At 39.5% G+C, this 21,688-nt stretch overlaps 1 protein-coding gene across 1 annotated transcript in view; it reads left to right on the forward strand.

Annotated features, from left to right (window-relative positions):
* LOC123666556 (inositol 1,4,5-trisphosphate receptor) overlaps window positions 1-17,846 on the forward strand; it is a 102,087-nt gene extending 84,241 nt beyond the window's left edge. The window contains exons 42-60 of the mRNA XM_045600667.1: window positions 1,905-2,048; window positions 2,449-2,540; window positions 2,913-3,039; window positions 3,660-3,770; window positions 4,402-4,544; window positions 5,184-5,364; window positions 5,745-5,974; window positions 6,625-6,723; window positions 7,232-7,369; window positions 9,025-9,217; window positions 9,329-9,451; window positions 10,153-10,325; window positions 10,891-11,055; window positions 11,423-11,600; window positions 12,358-12,581; window positions 13,230-13,395; window positions 14,349-14,509; window positions 15,542-15,706; window positions 17,653-17,846. Coding sequence (XP_045456623.1) covers window positions 1,905-2,048; window positions 2,449-2,540; window positions 2,913-3,039; window positions 3,660-3,770; window positions 4,402-4,544; window positions 5,184-5,364; window positions 5,745-5,974; window positions 6,625-6,723; window positions 7,232-7,369; window positions 9,025-9,217; window positions 9,329-9,451; window positions 10,153-10,325; window positions 10,891-11,055; window positions 11,423-11,600; window positions 12,358-12,581; window positions 13,230-13,395; window positions 14,349-14,509; window positions 15,542-15,706; window positions 17,653-17,745 — 2,906 coding nt within the window. The 3' untranslated portion in view covers window positions 17,746-17,846. The remainder of the gene's footprint in view (window positions 1-1,904; window positions 2,049-2,448; window positions 2,541-2,912; window positions 3,040-3,659; window positions 3,771-4,401; window positions 4,545-5,183; window positions 5,365-5,744; window positions 5,975-6,624; window positions 6,724-7,231; window positions 7,370-9,024; window positions 9,218-9,328; window positions 9,452-10,152; window positions 10,326-10,890; window positions 11,056-11,422; window positions 11,601-12,357; window positions 12,582-13,229; window positions 13,396-14,348; window positions 14,510-15,541; window positions 15,707-17,652) is intronic.
* The last annotated feature ends 3,842 nt before the right edge of the window (window positions 17,847-21,688 follow it).

A 21,688-nucleotide genomic window follows, 5' to 3' on the forward strand; every position in this document is an offset into this window, starting at 1 on the left:
CATAACTTCCTAAGCATTAGAGAGTTTTAAATTGGAACAAGTTACCAGAAGAAATTGTTTTGGCCACTTCAGTTAATGCTTTCAAAAATCGACTCGATAGCTCGTTAAAATCATAGAAGCTGTCACTTTCACTTTTTTTTCACATCAGGCTATCAGCTGCCCGTCTATAAATTAATAATATAATATATATATATTTTTGTTATCGATGATTCGATAATGATGAAAATCTAGAAAAAAAAAAAGTGATACGGTGTATAATAATCAGCCTTGTTACAACAATTAGATACTTGTAGCAATGTTTCATTTGTTTCCACGATGCGCATGCGCGGCAGACACTGTAGCACAACAGCCGAAGAGAGGTGGGTCCATAACATTTATCACAAAAGCTTTGTATGTTGCACTTAATCAATATATCAGTGTATACCGTCTATCCATGTCCATTAAATCAATAAAATCAGTTAATTCATTAGTTCAACTATATATTTGCAATAGTGAAGTAGAGAGACTCAATCGCTTTATGTTAATTACAATCTTGCGATATTAATTGCTGATCGCTCGCTAATTGTCAAAAGCTATCGATTAACGATCGTTTGGTAAATGTCCAATATACTTTTTGAACCTGACTCTAGCTATTAAGCGGTATGTGTACAATATTTTAGTTCAGATTTGCTATCCCTTTGGACTTGCGATTTGACAACTGCAATTAAGTAATTGCTATCGTTCGATTATTGTAAATTACGTAATAGTGTGAGTAAACGCTGTGTGTACAGACATAAAATTAAACACTAAAGCAGAACTATTACGCAAAATAATAAAAATTGTAAACTATTGTTAGCATTATATATGTTATATTAAACATGGAAAGCTTACGGGTATACATTGCATTGTATATAGAGTCACGTACAATCAAGCAATGAAAAGTTCTAAGTATGACCGTTTCTAATAACTGTTAGAAGAGATGGCAAGTCTTTAATACATGAGTATGTGGTCATTATAATGCATTTATTTCAGTACTGGCAATGTACATTACAAGTTATATGTTTTATACATTGTGTACTAACTCACACTCAGCATGTAAACATTTCGTTTTCAAAGTCCACTGTATATTGTTAGATTTTCTGGCCTTAGTATTTGATTTCTATTATTTTTGTATTATAATTTTCTTATAAAACTCAATTGACATATATGTATATAACTGATAGCGAATGTAAGAAAAACAAATATACGTTTTTTTTTAATATCTATATAAACAATTAAATTTCATCTGTAATAGTTGTTACTGTGAACCTTTATACCGAATCCATAATCATCTCATACTCTTTAAATGAACAATAATGGGCTTGTTTCGTATTAGTCGATCAGTTATTTGCTGATAAAGTTTATCTCGCACATAAGTTACGGATAGGGCTTTTCAGCAGTTGGTAAGAACCGCCAAGACCTGTTCCAACTCAACTAACAAACCATAGCTTTTGAATTCACGGGGATGATGTTGAAAAAATATAAAATACTGGACATCGTTATCTGTCAGATAGCTTTACCAGCAACCGAGGAGACATACCTATATATTTTTTAAATAAGCTGTATTCGCAAGCCTAATTTTATCTTTCTTTTTGGTCATATGCCAAGGAGAAGTTATTGTTGTATTTGTAATGAATATAATTTGTATGAATGTAATTTGTATGAATGTAATATATCCATGTTTTACTATTTTTATGCGAGTTTAAATCTCAGGTGAGCTGTACGCTTGTTTGTGGACCTATTTGTATTAAAAAAACTGATTTCCTGCACGCAATTAAATATATTATCCTATGTAAGTATAATCGTTGTAAAGCCACGGCCACACATGTGTACATTAGTGACGCAATGAAAGCCAGTAGAGCAAATAGTAAGGGTATGTGGTGATGCAGCGAAGGTGTTACTGCGCACTGGGCAGACGCTGGCGCAGGTTCAAGCTCATTTGGACCGCGAAGGCGCGTCCGACCTTGTGGTGGAGCTGGTTATTAAGAGCACCAATAGACCTGCTATCTTCCTAGAGGCTATCCAACTTGGTAAGTGGAACTTGCTTTCCAATCTAGTAATGATAATTTCTCCACTCAACTTTCAGTCTTCGTTAGGTTGCTTTTTTTATTTGTAAATAGTGATAATTAAGATTCTAGTCTTGCTAATAAAGTTTCGCCTTTTAGCCTAAGGACTACTGCTTTTGGATTTACAAACCGCGAATCAAAATATTTGATAGACAGGTGGACATTGATGATAAAAGAAAAAAATATCTACAAGATCAAAATTGTTGTTCAATACCGCTATATTTCAGATAACAATCTCAAACTATTAATAACCTGAAAAAAAATGGCTAAAATTTATTTAATTAATTGAATTAATGCCCCCTGTATGAGAAAATCTTTAGCAGTCTAAATTTTTTTGACCCACATAAATATATGTTTTTGGTAGGTATTGCACTTCTCGAAGGAGGCAATCCAATTATACAACAAAGCATCTTCACCAAACTACAGAACGGTGAAATATCACAAGCGTTTTTAAAGGTAAAGTGTTATTTTCAGTTTTAAATAAATAATCACTATTACGAGTAATATATAACTTGATGTAACCTCTACTGGATCAATTTAGGTACATACCTAAAATGACTTGAAAAAATGACGTAGCAATTTGTCTTGAGTTTGTAACGTGTTTTATGTTAAGGTCTGGTTCTGTTACCATGACAATTAATTTCAAAGTTTTTTGTAATTCTACTTAGTCACCTGGAACTAAGTTGGTGTTAAAAACATTTCGGAAAGTAGAAAGTTTCTTATTTTTATTAAATATTCAAGAAAAATTTATACGTTTATGTATATATATATATATATATATATATATATATATATAAATTTAAAAATAACGCTGTAACTGTGCATCAGGTATTCTATGACAAAATGCGTGAGGCCCAGCAAGAAATACGCTCGCTAGCGGTGAGCAGTACTACCACTACGACAACCGACAAGCGGTCCACTTCCACAGACAAACAGAAACCTAACAATACCGATGGTGAGAATCTGTTATTTGTCTAAAACTATAACTAACTCTAACTAACTAATTTATTTATATTATCGCCTTGTTAACTTTCGTTTGTTTGGAAACATTGGCCTATTGTACTACACATTCTGTAACTATCTTAAAATCTAAGTATTATGTAGTTGTGGTGTTCAAAACAGTAGAAATAAATAAATAAATAAAACTGACGAAATTCTGTCGAACTTTATATTTTATCAGTGAAATGATCTTCTCATAAAATCCAAAATCGATTTCCATATAAATATATAATTTTATCTATTTCAATCAAAATTTTTGCATCCAAAAATCTTAACTATTATTTCTTAATCAATTTCTTTCTCTTATTTATAACCAAGATGGTCGGCCTTTTCCATATCTCTTTCATAGTTTCGCAGTTGTAAATGAAACTTCATTCTCGAAGAGTTGTGTTCTTTATCACCCATAATGTAATCGATTTACCCATCAATCTAACTTTTTAACTATTTCTCTGTATTTTTCTTATAACTAAATTGGTCCATCTATTCCAAATCTCCATAGTTTCACAGTCGTAAACTTCTCGCTCAAGGCTTCTTGATCTCCCATGATGAAACTTGTCCACAACGGTTGTGTTCTAGCCAAGCCGGCAGTGGGGCCCATGGTGGTAGGCGAGGACATGGACGAAGAGGTGACGAGCGCCTGCGGGTCCGCCGTACACGCCTACTCCGACATACACACCATGTCGCATGGTACTTATTTAGTATCTAGTGAATCATACACTGAATATATTTATTATTGCATCATCATATCACTTCATTATATCTTGCCTGCACCCAAAATCAAACTTTCTAAATTTTATATTTGTTGTCAATTTTCAATGTGTTTTCTTTTGTCCCTTTTTTCAATTTAATATTTGAAATCCGATTGTCATCTATAAATAAATATTTTTACAAGATAATTCACTGTGTATAGTACCTGGCGTGCTACGGCGGCTGGGGGTCGACTTTAAACTAGTTGTGAACTACTTGAAGGGTTGAATAAATAAAACCACGACAGTATTCTGATCTACGTATCGACCACCGACACCGACGTCCGATAGCTCGATCGCTCGTTTATTTAAATTACTAATCTTACATACTATACCGCGTAAATAAAGTTTTAGCGCGATCTATTTTGATCCGCACGCCATCTGTCGAGCATTGGACTAATTTTACATACAACGATATTTAAATATACACAATATTGGTAAACGTTCTAAACACACTGAAAGATTACGAGTTATTTAAATATTCGAAAACGGCACGACAACTAAGAGTCCTTGCTTGGTGTGTCACCTAATAATAAAAAATCAAATTGTACTTTATTATTTAAAAATTTCAGGCACAACAGTATTAGAAGAAATAATGGCTGAAAAGAAGCGAGAATCTGGCAACTCGGATGTACTTCCCGCTAAAGTAGCTGTCATGCGACCTATTTTACGTTTCTTGCAACTGCTTTGCGAAAATCACAATCCGGACCTTCAGGTAATACTTAGTAACAATATTTACTGTAGGTATATATATTATTATATAATTTTCTCATGTGCCTAATCACATTCCTGTTGTAATATTAGTTTTTAGTATATTCTCTAACTTTTCTGTCGATTCTTCGACTTGGTGATACAGGTGGACTACACTAGCCATGGTCAATAATTGACTAATTTGCCCCTCCTAAGACTTTTGTAACGCATTTAACTGTTTTGATCACGAATTATTTTTAAATGTGTTATATTCTTTAAATTAATATTTGTCCATGACGTACGGGTTCATTTAAGGCAAACAACTTTACCTATATTTAAAAAGTGAAATTTGAGGACACTTTAAATTGTATTAATCTCTTGAAACCTTATGCCTAAGTCACTTGTACATAAAACCAAATTTTATGGTCAGACTAAAAAATTGTAGAATTGTAAATATTTTGCCATTAACAGTTTGCCATAAATATGAAACTTTCTAATATTAAAACTCAATATTTTTTTGACGTAAGACAAACAACTTGGGATAAATCTTATATTGAAATAGCTTGTATTATTTGTTCACTTGTATTATTAATTTCATCTTTCAATCTTACTGCACAAATCAGCACGCAAAATTATCTCATTTATATATACAATCTTTGTCTAGAATCTTCTACGTAATCAAAACAACAAGGCGAACTATAACCTGGTATCCGAAACTTTGATGTTCCTGGACTGCATCTGCGGTTCAACTACTGGTGGTCTCGGTTTGCTGGGCCTCTACATAAACGAAGGAAATGTGGCACTCATCAACCAGACCTTGGAGACCCTCACTGAGTACTGCCAAGGTACAACATATTAATAACTAAAATAACAATTCTGTAAATGTTTGTTTTGCTTTAATAATCCTTTTAAAATTGAATAATATTACGGATCATCAAACTACAAAATATAGCTCACAAAAGAACAGTAGCTATATGCCAACATTTTTAATGACTAATGAAATGTAACGCGGAAAAAACTGCGACATACATCTAGTCTTGTAATTTGTATCAATTATATTATATGAGGATAATAAGTCATTTGGCACATTTTCTATATTTGATGGGATCATGACATGATAGTTATCTGCCATTGCTATTTGACCAAAGCCTGTATTAGATAATAACTTTCAAAATCACATTTCTCCATAATATTTTTATCTTCAACAATATCTTCGTCTATACAGGTCCATGCCACGAAAATCAAAACTGTATAGCGACACACGAGAGCAACGGTCTTGATATTATAACAGCGCTGATTTTGAACGACATAAACCCTCTCGGAAAGACGCGTATGGACCTCGTCCTTGAACTGAAGAACAACGCCTCAAAGCTGCTGCTCGCTATCATGGAATCCCGGAACGACTCCGAGAATAATGCCGAAAGGATCCTGTACAACATGAATCCTAAACAGCTGGTAAGTTCTGAATTTTCATAGTCTAAGCCTCTTTGTTGTCTTCGTAATTGTAACCTGTATTAAAACACGTCGATTGGAAAAAATTGTTTGACCAAAACTTGAAATAAGTAAAAACTTATTGAGAACATAAATTTGGAATTAAAAATCAAAATCAAATCAGTAATTGTTTTTGCTAGCAAACAAAAAGAAATTTTCAATTACATCGACAAGTAATACAACGCAGGTAGACGAAAAAATAGTCAAGTAAATATGCATTATCAAAGATTACTCCAAAAGTTGTTATCAGATCTCGATGAAATAAATGTGACCACAGGTTCGGCTTTCGATTAAATTAAAAATCTACGGTATACCCAGTAAAAAGTTATGCGGATTTTCGAGGGTTTCCCTCGATTTCTCTGGGATCCCATCATCAAACCTGGTTTCCTTATCATGGTACCACACTTAGAATATCTCCTTTCCAACAAAAAAAGAATTAGCAATATCGGTTCATAAACGACGAAGTTATCTCAGAACATACATTAAATATATATATATATTGTTATAGATTTGAACTTAATAACAACAACAGTGTTGTTCTTTAATTTTAAGCAGATATGAAATTAAATGTTTTCTTACTTGATACTTTCTAAGAGGTATTTAATCGGGTACAGGTAGATGTTGCTTGCTCTGCCTTTCACCAAGAGAATTCTGTGGATCCTGACTCCGATACTGAAGACGACGCACCCGCACAGGGCGTTTCTCCTAAGGAAGTAAGATCTTTTACGCTAACATATAGATTTTTCAGATTAGTATTGTCTAAATGGAAAGGATTTAAATTAATAAATAGGAATAGCTCAGGAGAGGTAGCTTTTATTGAGGAAGGGGTACAGTAGGAAATATCTTGCTCAAAACTGGAGCGGCTCGTCTGAGGAAGCGTTTTAACCTTAAAGAAGACCAAAACTACATAATAGCTCTCAAGTAATATTGTGTTCTTGTGGTGAGTAAGGAAGGCATGCTCCTGGAAAGGGTCAGGGGTAGGTTCGGTAGCGCGATCATTACGTACACTGAAACAAGAAAAGGACCAAAATTGATCCTCGTGGAACGCTCATTTATATCGCGCTAATTTGCCACCTTTGAAGTATAAAAAAAGTCAGTTCATGGTACTCAGCAAGATAAAATCCTCATTTTTGGTCAACTTAATCAAATCAAGAACCCTTTTCGTAGAAACAAACATTGTTGGTTAGAAGATTGATAATAATGGCGAGTGTGGTGTCGCAGGTGGGCCACAACATCTACATCCTGTGCCACCAGCTGGCGGCGCACAACAAGGAGCTGGCGGCGCTGGTGCGCGCCTGCCCCGCCGGCCGCGCCGCACCCGCGCTGCAGTACTACCGCACGCACACCGCGCAGATCGAGGTACAGCACTGACTCACTGCACTCAATCACTTCACTCAAGTACTGGTGCGCGCCTGCCCCGCCGGCCGCGCCGCACCCGCGCTGCAGTACTACCGCACGCACACCGCGCAGATCGAGGTACAGCACTGACTCACTGCACTCAATCACTTCACTCAAGTACTGGTGCGCGCCTGCCCCGCCGGCCGCGCCGCGCCCGCGCTGCAGTACTACCGCACGCACACCGCGCAGATCGAGGTACAGCACTGACTCACTGCACTCAATCACTTCACTCAAGTACTGGTGCGCGCCTGCCCCGCCGGCCGCGCCGCGCCCGCGCTGCAGTACTACCGCACGCACACCGCGCAGATCGAGGTACAGCACTGACTCACTGCACTCAATCACTTCACTCAAGTACTGGTGCGCGCCTGCCCCGCCGGCCGCGCCGCGCCCGCGCTGCAGTACTACCGCACGCACACCGCGCAGATCGAGGTACAGCACTGACTCACTGCACTCAATCACTTCACTCAAGTACTGGTGCGCGCCTGCCCCGCCGGCCGCGCCGCGCCCGCGCTGCAGTACTACCGCACGCACACCGCGCAGATCGAGGTACAGCACTGACTCACTGCACTCAATCACTTCACTCAAGTACTGGTGCGCGCCTGCCCCGCCGGCCGCGCCGCGCCCGCGCTGCAGTACTACCGCACGCACACCGCGCAGATCGAGGTACAGCACTGACTCACTGCACTCAATCACTTCACTCAAGTACTGGTGCGCGCCTGCCCCGCCGGCCGCGCCGCGCCCGCGCTGCAGTACTACCGCACGCACACCGCGCAGATCGAGGTACAGCACTGACTCACTGCACTCAATCACTTCACTCAAGTACTGGTGCGCGCCTGCCCCGCCGGCCGCGCCGCGCCCGCGCTGCAGTACTACCGCACGCACACCGCGCAGATCGAGGTACAGCACTGACTCACTGCACTCAATCACTTCACTCAAGTACTGGTGCGCGCCTGCCCCGCCGGCCGCGCCGCGCCCGCGCTGCAGTACTACCGCACGCACACCGCGCAGATCGAGGTACAGCACTGACTCACTGCACTCAATCACTTCACTCAAGTACTGGTGCGCGCCTGCCCCGCCGGCCGCGCCGCGCCCGCGCTGCAGTACTACCGCACGCACACCGCGCAGATCGAGGTACAGCACTGACTCACTGCACTCAATCACTCAAACAAAGATTCTCCATTTAGAAAATCAAATTTAAACACATTGTGCTGAAAATGACGGTTAAATACGTTAAACTCTGTAAATAATAATGGAACTCCACAGCTACCATTGAGAATCGATGCCCTTTGTCGGAAATACTATTAATATTATTTAGCACTGTAACTTTCTTTCTTTTTTTTTATGTCACTAGGTCGGCAAACAAGCGTACGGCTCACCTGATGGTAAACGATTACCGAAGCCTATAGACGCCTGCAACACCAGAAGCATCGCAAGCGCGTTACCGACCCAATCCCCAATCCCCCTAGGAGCTCTGGTCACCTTACTCACCAACAGGAACACAATACTGCTTGAAAACAGTATTATTTTGCTGTGATCTTCTGTAAAGTCGAGGTACTACCCTAAGAAATTCCTGCTGTGCCCTACCTCAGTTAAAGTTTCTATTGTTTTCGCAACAGATAGTGCGCACGGACCGCAGTATGGAGCAGATCGTTTTTCCGATCCCCGAGATCTGCGAGTATCTGCCGGTGGACAGCAAACACAGAGTATTGCAAAGCGCTGAGCGTGACGACCAGGGTAGCAAGGTGGCGGACTTCTTTTCTCGACTGGACAACCTTTTCCACGAAATGAAATGGCAAAAAAAGCTTCGAGGTAAGAGACGTCATAAAAACTTTAGCAATTACATGTTTTAGATTAAAATACTTAAAGTTAGAGACTGACGCCAAAGTGGAACTGCTCCAAATAATATTTAACAATTTTCAGGACAACCGTTCCTGTTCTGGGTTTCGTCCTACATGTCTCTATGGAGCAACATATTGTTCAACTTTGCAGTTTTAATCAACGTCATCGTTGCTTTCTATTATCCATTTCAAGATGAAACTCCCAGTAAGTGTCCAAATAGATATACATCAAAAAAATGTTTTCGTGTCAATAGCTATATCATTAATTTGCTCACGGCAGTGATTTGATTGAGATAGGGCACAACAGGACATATCCTGCTCAAAACCTGGAGCAGTCTGTTTGGAGAAGTACCTTTACTGAAGATCACAGCTAAATAAATTTTATTTACTCTCAATTAGTTATGTTTTCCTGTGGTGAGGAGGTAGCCAGAGATAACAATCATGATCTTTATAGTACTGCAGGCGTCTATAGGCTACGGTAACCGCCTATCAGGTGGGCCGTACGCTTGATTGCCGACCTAGTCACATAAAAAAGTCCTATTCGTTAGGAGTCGTCCATTAATTACGTGATGCTTTTTAGCAACTTTTTGAACCTCCACCCTCTACTCTCTTGGTGATAAGTGGCGAGGTCTTGGACTACTCATTCCCCTCCCCCCATTCCCAAAAATCACGTGTATTTTTTGTGCAACGTAAATTGAAATTTTCCGAATAATAACTTTAAATACAGATATAACCTGATTAAATTTAGGAAAATTAAGCATTGAGATACAAACTTCTAGACAGGCATCAAGGTAGCATAGTGTTTGTGGTTTGTTTTTTTTTCAAATCACGCGTTTAACGAAAAACAAATAGACGTGATATCTCGATGCAGTCCCGCCCACTATCGAGTGATGACGCTGTGCGCAGAGCTGGGCCCGCACCTGTCGCTGGTGGTGTGGTGCGCGTCGGGCGCGGCGGGCGCGCTGGTGGCGTGGCTGCCGCGCGGCTCGGGCGCGCGCGCGCTGCTGGCCAGCGCCATCGTGCGCCTCATCTACTCCGCCGGGCCCGAGCCCACCATGTGGATGCTGGGCATGCTCACCGTCAGTACACTCTCTAAAAATAAATAACAATAACAAATGAACGCCTCACACTCAAACGCCCCACACTCAAACGCCCCACACTCAAACGCCCCACACTCAAACGCCCCACACTCAAACGCCCCACACTCAAACGCCCCACACTCAAACGCCCCACACTCAAACGCCCCACACTCAAACACCCTACACTCAACGACCCCAGTAGGATTTACTCCTTTGTGTCGATAACTATAGTACTGCAATATAGCTTTAAATAGTCGAAGGCGTCAAGAATGCTCAACTCGATATTGAATTTTTTATTTCATAGTTTTTCAAATGCCTCGATTGAGTGTAACCAATTTAATTCCTTTCAAACCATATCTAATATAATGTAAATTACTAAAAATTATTTCAAGTTCTTACCAATTAAAATTTGCCTATTATATCGAATTGTCTTTCAAATGCTATCTCAGGTTACGCCAATTATAGAACTTAATGGACTTAATTATTTTTTTAATTTACTTCCTAATATACATCTCATGTATTAATACTGTGTACTATGTCTGATGTCTAACGTATGTTCCAACAGATTGTTGTAAAGGGGATACATTTGGTGAGCATAATGGGTAACCAGGGCACGTTATCCAAGTCGACGCGGAACGTGATCACAGACCCCGAGCTGCTGTACCACGGTGTCTACCTCATTTTCTGCTTCCTGGGAATATGTTGCCACCCCTTCTTTTTTTCAGTGCTGGTCAGTCTTACTCATTATTTTTATTTACTTACTACCTGCTAGCTGACCTAACAGAATATTTGTTGTTTATATATAATTTTAATTTTCTTTTGATTCACTCACCGTTGATTTCGCGTCTTATAGCCCCAACTAATGACAGAAATACTGGTGCGTTTGTTATTCAAAGAATCCGTAATGCAAATTCATTTAACAAATGCCGCCAACGCTCTTGGCACCATTCCATTTAAACATTTGGCTAATAAAGCACTTATCTATTTAATTAGTTCTTTGAAACTTATAATATGGGAAAGAGATGACCTTTGATAAACAAAAAAAAATTGGTAACGTTGCATAATGTAAACACTTGATGCAGTTAACAAATTTCCAGCTCCTCGACGTAGTCTATCGCGAAGAGACACTGCTGAACGTGATGCGATCGGTAACTCGCAACGGACGGTCCATCTTATTGACGGCCGTACTGGCGCTGGTTCTGGTCTACATGTTCTCTATAGTCGGTTACATGTTCTTCCGAGACCACTTCCTCGTCACTGTGGATAAGCTGGACGGTAAGTTGTTTCTGTCTGATGTTTTTAATTTATTTTTATGTACCACTAGGGTGATAAGCTTATGTTCACACTAAGTAAGCGGACTGCAGCTTATGGACACCTGCAAGCGTGTGGTCGACTCCACCCCTGACTGTCCCCAGGACCTCTGATATTAATTTACTCACCACAGGTGACGTACGCTATTTAAGGGTACTATCATTTGGCTGTTATCTTCTAATTTTGAGTTATTTCCTCATTCATACTGCTACAAAATTTCTGCTTGTAATCCGTATCTCAATGTAGGTATCATTCATTTTAAACTCGAAAGATTATAAGTGTCAAGATATATTCTATAGGTATCAGAACGGACATTGATGGCTCCGCTTGGAATGGGCTTGAAAGCAATATAAAATAGTTTTGTTCATTACAAACATGGTGAATATACATGAAGGAAATGTTGAAATAAAATTGAAGGTAAAACTCTCAATATCCGTCATGATAAGTATACACGTGGTAATGCTTTTTAGGTTTCACATACTTGAAGGCTTACGGGATTTTCGATTCTCTCCACTACACCTAAAACCACTATAGATTCACATATTCTTTCTATATAAGTCTTCTGCCAAAAAGTTGCCTAGATGAAATCGCTGCCCTAACGATAAGGCCGCCTTTTGCAATTGATGCAACTATGTCAGTTTCAGACGTAATTCTATATTTTGTTAATTATGCATCGGTATGCAAAAATAGAAATAAATATTCAAATATCCAATATCCACAGACGACGACGACCCACGCTTCGAGCAGTTCGACCACTGCCCCGCCGACAGCACGGACAGCGCCTGTACACACAAGTACGGCCGCCCCTCGCGCCTCGTGTCGGTGGGGGGGGAGCTCCGGGAGCGCAGCTGCGACTCGCTCATCATGTGCATCGTCACCACGCTCAACCAGGGCCTGCGGAACGGGGGCGGCATCGGGGATATCCTGCGGGCCCCAGCTAGTTTCGTGAGTGCCTCGTGGCTTTGGTGTATTAATACATACACACACGCACAACACAAGTCGCCTGTTGATAAGATGAGAGCATCTTAATGCTTGTGTTATGGGTAGTAGTCGAGAGATAGATACAATTCTTTATTTTTGGAGTACTCGAGAAGAATCGAACTCGGAGAATCGATTTTCATATAAGACCCCCGGTATGAAAAAAATATGAGGAGTAATAGCTACTGAACGAATGACCTCGTTACGTTTTTGTTAACGCCATCTATTGAAACCCAATAGGGTCCCGATAGATGGCGTTATTTGATTCGTTTATTTATCATTATAGGCCTTATTATGGCCATTTAGACAGACGATCTGAAGGAGTAAACTCCAGTTGTGCGTCGGAGTCGATACACCACTTTTTTTTTGATAAATGGTTAATTTTTTACGTAGAATAAAGACAAAATTAATTTTAAAGTATTAAAAATTAGAATTAAAACTTATTGATTAATACTATCAATAAGTAATAAAATTTTAAAACTACAATTCTGTATTTCCGTCCCAATAACTAAAATGTGAGTCTTATTCCCATCAAGAAAATGTATATGAGCAGTCTTATCTTAATTTTTCAACTATTAAATAAAATATGATTTTTTTTTCTGTTTGTGTGACCAGGAGCCTCTGTTTGTTGCACGAGTGGTTTACGATCTATTGTTCTTCTTCGTGGTGATCATCATAGTCCTGAATCTAATATTCGGTGTGATCATCGACACCTTCGCCGATCTTCGTAGCGAGAAGCAGCAAAAAGAACTTATATTGAAGAACACGTGTTTTATATGCGGTGAGTAATTCTCACTATCAAATGATTTTCAAAAATAGTCGCATATGTTATTTAGACTTTTTTTAATCGATGCATTTTCATATTATACTTACCTGCGTTCTCTAACTGCAAATGTTATTTGATTTGATTGTTATTCACAATCAATGTAGAGAAGAAACAGTCAACTATATAAATTCGTATATATTTTTGTATACTATCAAAATCTATGCATCAGACAAATAAAATCAATAGTAGAAATAAAAGATAGGTTTTTAGCGTTTTCTAAATAAATCATCTGATAGACTTCTCAAACCATATTGAACACCTCTATTTTATATGGACCTTGGATACCAAACGTATCTTATATAGATTTGGAATTGGATCAAACACTTCATTAGCCTTGTAATCTAATATATAAAAATCTCGTGTTGCGGTGTTTGTAGTTAAACTCCTCCGAAACGGCTTGACCGATTCTCATGAAATTTTGTGTGCATATTGGATAGGTCTGAGAATCGAACATCTATTTTTCATCCCCCTCAATGTCAAGGGTAGTCCACCCTATTTTTTTTTTTTTAATTTTTAGATAAAATATTTATTTTTTATTTTATTATGATTTGGCGTTGAACAATACATTCAACCCTAAATTTTCACCCCCTATTTTCAAATAGCGTTTAGCGGCAAGACAACGTTTGCCGAGTCAGCTAGTATTAATATAAACTTTAAAAAAAAGTTTAGTCTCCCCACCATATCTCGGAGAGCACGTTAAGCTTTTTATCATATACACGTGATAGCGATTAGCGATCGCTATTTATAGTAGAAAATATATCCACTAACCCGCTGTAGAGTAGCGTGGTGTATTAAGCTGCGATCCTTTTCCTACATGGAGAAAAAAACCTATGCCCATCAGTGGGATATTACGGACTGAATCGTGACTGAAGTTTAGACTATGGTACATGTACTGTTCCTCCGGCCAGGGTTGAACCGGTCAGCTTTCGACAACAAGACGGTCTCATTCGAGGAGCATATCAAGAGCGAACACAACATGTGGCACTACCTTTACTTCATGGTGCTGGTGCGGGTCAAGGACCCCACCGAGTTCACCGGCCCAGAGAGCTACGTGCACTCCATGATCAAGGTATTTGACCATCATCACTGATTTATTCTAAACTAGCTTTTACCGACGGCTCTTTTCGTTCTGTGATTTTAAGGTCGAAAAAGGCCTTAGCAGACGTCCATTAATTACGTGTCGTACTTGTTGAACTTAACTGTGGTAGAGCACAGCAGGAAATAAACTGCTCAAAATCTGGAGCAGCCCGACTGAGAAAGTACTTCGACCTTATATATGAATACCAGACCAAATAGACCTTATTTATGAATTACCTTATATTTTCATATTAGTAAATAAATAATAAATATCAGAACCATCCTGAATATTATTTCAAACAAAAAAAATGACAAAAAGATTTCAAAACTTTAACTGAGATATGGCACAGCAGGAAATATTCCGCTCAAAATCCGGAGCACCCCGACTAACATCACAAGACATACAAAAAAATCACAAGTAAAAAATACTACTATCAAGCAGTGTTATGTACCTGTGTTGAGTAAGGTGACCAGAGCTCCTGCGGGATTAGGGTTAGGGTATGCAACGCGTTTGCGATGCTTTTAGTATTGCAGGTGTCTATAAGCTACGGTAATCACTTAACATCAGGTGAGGCGTACGCTTGTTTACCGAACTAATTGTATAAAAAAATATGAGGATCAAAAAGGGGTCGTAGAGAAAATCACGAAGTATCACAAGAAGTAAAAAGCTGTTTATATATATCAGTTGAATCTATTATTTGTTGAACGCGCCATTTCAAAACCAAAAAAAAAAAAACACCCAGGAACCTTTGTGAGTGTCTAGAAATTAGATATCACATATCTTAGCTTATATACTTAATGATAGTAAGTATTCTGGAAATTTCAATATATATTTGAAGGTTGTCTAAAACTTCACCACATCACAGAGGATGGGTTATAAAGTAAAACAAAAAAACAATTAATGGACGACTCCTTAATATTATGACTTTGTGTGAAGTTATATGTATTAAACATATGTAACATGATATACGACGTATATATTACAACATTTAATAGAAAAAATTCCACTCGTTTTTTTTTTCAGAGTAACAATCTCGACTGGTTCCCTCGGTTACGCGCCCTGTCGCTCGTGGGCGGCGGGGAGGGCGAGGGCGGGGAGCTGGAGCTACGCAACCTGCAGGCGCAGCTGGAGCGAGCCCAGGGCGCCGTCAGGGCGCTCACCGACCTGCTCACCGACCTGCGCGACCAGGTACACACACACCACCACACCTGACCCGCACAGCCCAGGGCGCCGTCAGGGCGCTCACCGACCTGCTCACCGACCTGCGCGACCAGGTACACACACACCACCACACCTGACCCGCACAGCCCAGGGCGCCGTCAGGGCGCTCACCGACCTGCTCACCGACCTGCGCGACCAGGTACACACACACCACCACACCTGACCCGCACAGCCCAGGGCGCCGTCAGGGCGCTCACCGACCTGCTCACCGACCTGCGCGACCAGGTACACACACACCACCACACCTGACCCGCACAGCCCAGGGCGCCGTCAGGGCGCTCACCGACCTGCTCACCGACCTGCGCGACCAGGTACACACACACCACCACACCTGACCCGCACAGCCCAGGGCGCCGTCAGGGCGCTCACCGACCTGCTCACCGACCTGCGCGACCAGGTACACACACACCACCACACCTGACCCGCACAGCCCAGGGCGCCGTCAGGGCGCTCACCGACCTGCTCACCGACCTGCGCGACCAGGTACACACACACCACCACACCTGACCCGCACAGCCCAGGGCGCCGTCAGGGCGCTCACCGACCTGCTCACCGACCTGCGCGACCAGGTACACACACACCACCACACCTGACCCGCACAGCCCAGGGCGCCGTCAGGGCGCTCACCGACCTGCTCACCGACCTGCGCGACCAGGTACACACACACCACCACACCTGACCCGCACAGCCCAGGGCGCCGTCAGGGCGCTCACCGACCTGCTCACCGACCTGCGCGACCAGGTACACACACACCACCACACCTGACCCGCACAGCCCAGGGCGCCGTCAGGGCGCTCACCGACCTGCTCACCGACCTGCGCGACCAGGTACACACACACCACCACACCTGACCCGCACAGCCCAGGGCGCCGTCAGGGCGCTCACCGACCTGCTCACCGACCTGCGCGACCAGGTACACACACACCACCACACCTGACCCGCACAGCCCAGGGCGCCGTCAGGGCGCTCACCGACCTGCTCACCGACCTGCGCGACCAGGTACACACACACCACCACACCTGACCCGCACAGCCCAGGGCGCCGTCAGGGCGCTCACCGACCTGCTCACCGACCTGCGCGACCAGGTACACACACACCACCACACCTGACCCGCACAGCCCAGGGCGCCGTCAGGGCGCTCACCGACCTGCTCACCGACCTGCGCGACCAGGTACACACACACCACCACACCTGACCCGCACAGCCCAGGGCGCCGTCAGGGCGCTCACCGACCTGCTCACCGACCTGCGCGACCAGGTACACACACACCACCACACCTGACCCGCACAGCCCAGGGCGCCGTCAGGGCGCTCACCGACCTGCTCACCGACCTGCGCGACCAGGTACACACACACCACCACACCTGACCCGCACAGCCCAGGGCGCCGTCAGGGCGCTCACCGACCTGCTCACCGACCTGCGCGACCAGGTACACACACACCACCACACCTGACCCGCACAGCCCAGGGCGCCGTCAGGGCGCTCACCGACCTGCTCACCGACCTGCGCGACCAGGTACACACACACCACCACACCTGACCCGCACAGCCCAGGGCGCCGTCAGGGCGCTCACCGACCTGCTCACCGACCTGCGCGACCAGGTACACACACACCACCACACCTGACCCGCACAGCCCAGGGCGCCGTCAGGGCGCTCACCGACCTGCTCACCGACCTGCGCGACCAGGTACACACACACCACCACACCTGACCCGCACAGCCCAGGGCGCCGTCAGGGCGCTCACCGACCTGCGCATCCTGGGAAATATAATACAAGCAAATATACACAAGGAAATCATAAAAATCGGTCAAGCCATTTCTGAGAACTTTTTTATCAATTACTTTGACACGAGACATATATTAGATACAGAAACATATAAGTTACTTATACTTAATAATGTCCTCATTTCCAGATGACGGAACAACGTAAACAAAAACAACGCATCGGCCTGTTGAACTCCACCTCGGCGTATCTCCAGAATTTGCAAATGAACCTCCCTCCGTGAACGATGTCCGTTCACAAAGACGCACCGGATATTGATACTTATTAGTTTCGAAATTTAACATAACCAACATCATAATATTATTTCAGACCCAAAAATGTGATAAGCATAAAATACTTTATATAATAGTAAGATTCAATATAATACAACATATCAATACCGGTGAATCATATCTCATTCGACCTCAATCAATTTCGCACAAAACAAACATTTATGGATAGACAAGAAAAGTCAATGACGCAGATGTCGATTTGCGGTCAAACGTACGAACAAAACGTTCGTAAATACGTATATTATGCATAGTAGAATGGTTGGTCTGTATTAAATTCGAATATACATTATCAGTAGATACTCGTATATTAGCTATGTCGATTTGCATAGGTTATAGGTAAAATGTTTTAGCAATTGATGAATTTATTAATCAATATGCATGGAAATTTCAAAAATAATGTCATGACACGCACTGCATGCCAACGTTGACGGATTTGACATCTTAAAGTTGGAGGGTAGACGTTGTGCCGACGTAAATTAATAGTAGCGAAATTTGTACTTAAACATAAAAAATTGTAAAAATTACTATTTTTCGGCATAGCTATATTGTCGACAAATCAATGAAAAAAAAATACAAATCTGTCATTTGTTTTTGTTTTAGAGCGATTCTTGACATTTTTTAACGTTAAATCTGATTCAAAATTAAGAGCTGGTCTTTATTTCGTATGAATCATTTGCTAAAATTATTCTTCCTTATTATACTTCACACTCATTTTTGTAATCAATTGATTTATATTATAAAACCAAAAGTGCATCAATAATCTTATCTCTGCTCTAAATTGTTGCACAACTCAGAGGGTCATATCAAATATTTCTCATTTCCATACATTTGAAGTTCTTGACGAACGAATTCAACAATCGCTAAATCATTTGTCCCGCTAATTACTAGAAAGTGATTTATAAAGGATTTGATAGAAGATTACATAGTTATAAACTAGACTAGAACCTAGAATTAATAAAAATCTAAAATTATTTATTCGTTTTGATCGCAACGACGTTCGAATATTAACAGACTCCTCAAGAGAACAAAATTATAAAAATTAAAATGGGATTTAGTCTAAGTAGTACGTTTATACAGCCAATTTGAAGCAATAATTACATTTAAAAAAATGTAATTTTATTATTTTATAAATAAATAGATTTTAAATAAAATTTTTAGTAGTCTATATGAATATCGACTTTTTACTATCGTGTTATATTTAGACAAACTGCATATCTTTAGGAAGATCTTTCCTTAAACAAATAATCGCGAATATATTAATATAGTCTGTATGTCTAGATAGTTGAACGTTTTTTATTATATTCTTCTTGTTGAATTTTGTATTACTAGCGACTTGAGTTGGTAGGACCTTGTCCTTTAGTGTTCGTGAAGGTTGTTATCTCTGGGGAGAACATCGGAACTTAAAAGATATATTAACCTCAGGTTAGACGAAGTATGGTTCAAACATTTTACATCCAAATCAATCAAATATCTTCGTTCTATAAATTTTTTATCTATAGTGCGTTCAACGACCCGAGATACCAGACGTAAAAAAACAAAATGCGAGGTCATTCAACTATGCAGGGTTTTGTAACCTTTTTTTTTACTTACACAAATTTTTAAAATGCATAATATATTTATATTTTGATAATTACTTAATTAAATGTAATTATGTATATAAGATTTGATACTTCTTAAATAATAATTATCAAAATATAAAAATCACTCCGAGCGCTTTAGGACACGGAATAAAATAAAAATAAATAATACAAAAACAAAGTGCAGCAAACAAACAAGATAGAAAGAGATAGACTATATTTTGTTTGTTACGTCGTCGCTACGAAAAAATGATGGGCTTTGTTTACGTTCGGTATCTCTTCTCGTTGAATAGGCTATAGATTATTTATTTTTAAACAATTTATTTTTCATTGTAATTTGTATTGTTTGTTTGTGATATTTTCAAAATGTATTCTCGAACTAAATTACAGTACAGTGTAATTTTGAATAGAGAAGCTTTGTTCGCCGAGGTTCATTTTCAATATTGTTCCATAAAATCTCCCCATTGTGAATTACGGGAGTGCAATACGACTTAGCTCAAAATCCGTTACCTATTTACTGTAGTTAGGTAAAATATAAATTTTTATTTAAAAAGAAATCTTATAAAGATCTGAAACATTTCGCGATTATTCGTGCGTTTCATATATTTTGTTGTACCGATGTGTTATTTAGATTATATTATAATAGTTAAGTAAGTTTTTAATATATTATTTTTTATTTCGACAAATTGTTTTCTAAATGACGAGTGTACTGTAAACTTTATATGGAAGTTGATCAGTATGTTGTAAGAGCTTCAGAACTGGGTACAGATGTGTATTCAAGGGCTATCGTTCTTAAATATTATTATGGGGCTATGTTTTAGAAGTTTAAAACGTTATTATGACTTTGAAATCATAAAATAGTGCCATGTAAAAGTAACAATAGCAATAGAAAAGGTTGATTCCTTAGAGAACCATCACAGATTACAATGTTTGAAAATATCTCAAAATTTTCTTTTATAAATAATCATTAAAAAACAGTTTTTTTTTTGTCATGTAATAGGATGAAAATCAGTTTTATACATAAGGAAACAAGATGCCAAATACTAGGCTATCATGTGATTTGTACTTAAAATATAATAAATTGTTTTTTGTATAAATTTCAATTATACCTCGTTAGACTATACAGTGTATCACTATTGTAACTACATTTGCACCGAAATAACATTCCTACATTTTAAAATTATTCGAATATCGATTTTCATATCAAAAAGTTTTATATAAAAAAGAATGAATAAAAATGCATTTAAAATTCTTTTTTTAATAAGATGTAATAGTTTCTCTGAATCTTAATATTATTAAGTATACGATATATTTTTTCGACTATATATAAATAATTTTTTTTATTACATATATTTACTAGTAATTTTGCTTAGTACGAGTGACCAAATTTAGATTTTTTTCTACTTGTAACATTTTAATATTCAACTTTTATACTTTCTATGAATATTATAATTCTTGCATTGTTCTATACATTCCTAGAATACGTCTCGCTTGTAACAATAGATCTGTACTCGAGAATCTTTGGATTTGTTCTCTACTAGAAATAATAGTTTTTTATTATTGTAAGTCTATTACTGCGGCAGATATGGTTTTGTTTTTGAAATATAAAAGTATGGCACAAAAATTGTTTTATTTTTAAAACCCTGTTGGTTATCTATATTATAGATAAGTATTATATACATTTATATATATTTTTCTTTGTTAGAGCACCGTTCAAATTAATGAACGTTACTTTTAGACGAAATGAAAACTATTTTAATTATCTTTGAAAAAATATACAGTCGAATTTGGAAAATTCTTTTTAATTTGAATTCGTTTAAAAATAAAGATTTATAAAAGCTATATTTTCGTTGAAGAGCGATTTATTCTAGATAATGAAATGAAATGAAAACATTTATTTCATCATAAGGTGATATACACACGTAACGAAAGTCCAAATAATGTCTTTTACAAAAAATAATAATACAAATAAATTAAAAAAAAACTCGACAATAATAAAGGAAAGTTAATGCAGCAAAAAACTCGAACAATAAAATAAAAATTTATATCTTAACATTGGGTGCTATGTGCAACCTTAACTTAGTCAAAATAATCAAAATATGAAGTTACTTTAAATTTTTAATGTCTCGGTAGACATTACCTTCCTATTATGTCCTCGGCTTTATTAAATATTACAATAAATAAGATAAACTAATGTCCCTAGTGTAGGCCGAGAGAAAAAAAAAACTCGGTACAGAACAAAAAGTAACAGTATGACCATGAAATGATCAGGACAAACACGAGACAGCCAATCGTGTGTGACGAAACCACCACATGT

This window comes from Melitaea cinxia, chromosome 26, assembly GCF_905220565.1.
Source record: "Melitaea cinxia chromosome 26, ilMelCinx1.1, whole genome shotgun sequence".
Taxonomy (NCBI): Eukaryota; Metazoa; Arthropoda; class Insecta; order Lepidoptera; family Nymphalidae; genus Melitaea; species Melitaea cinxia.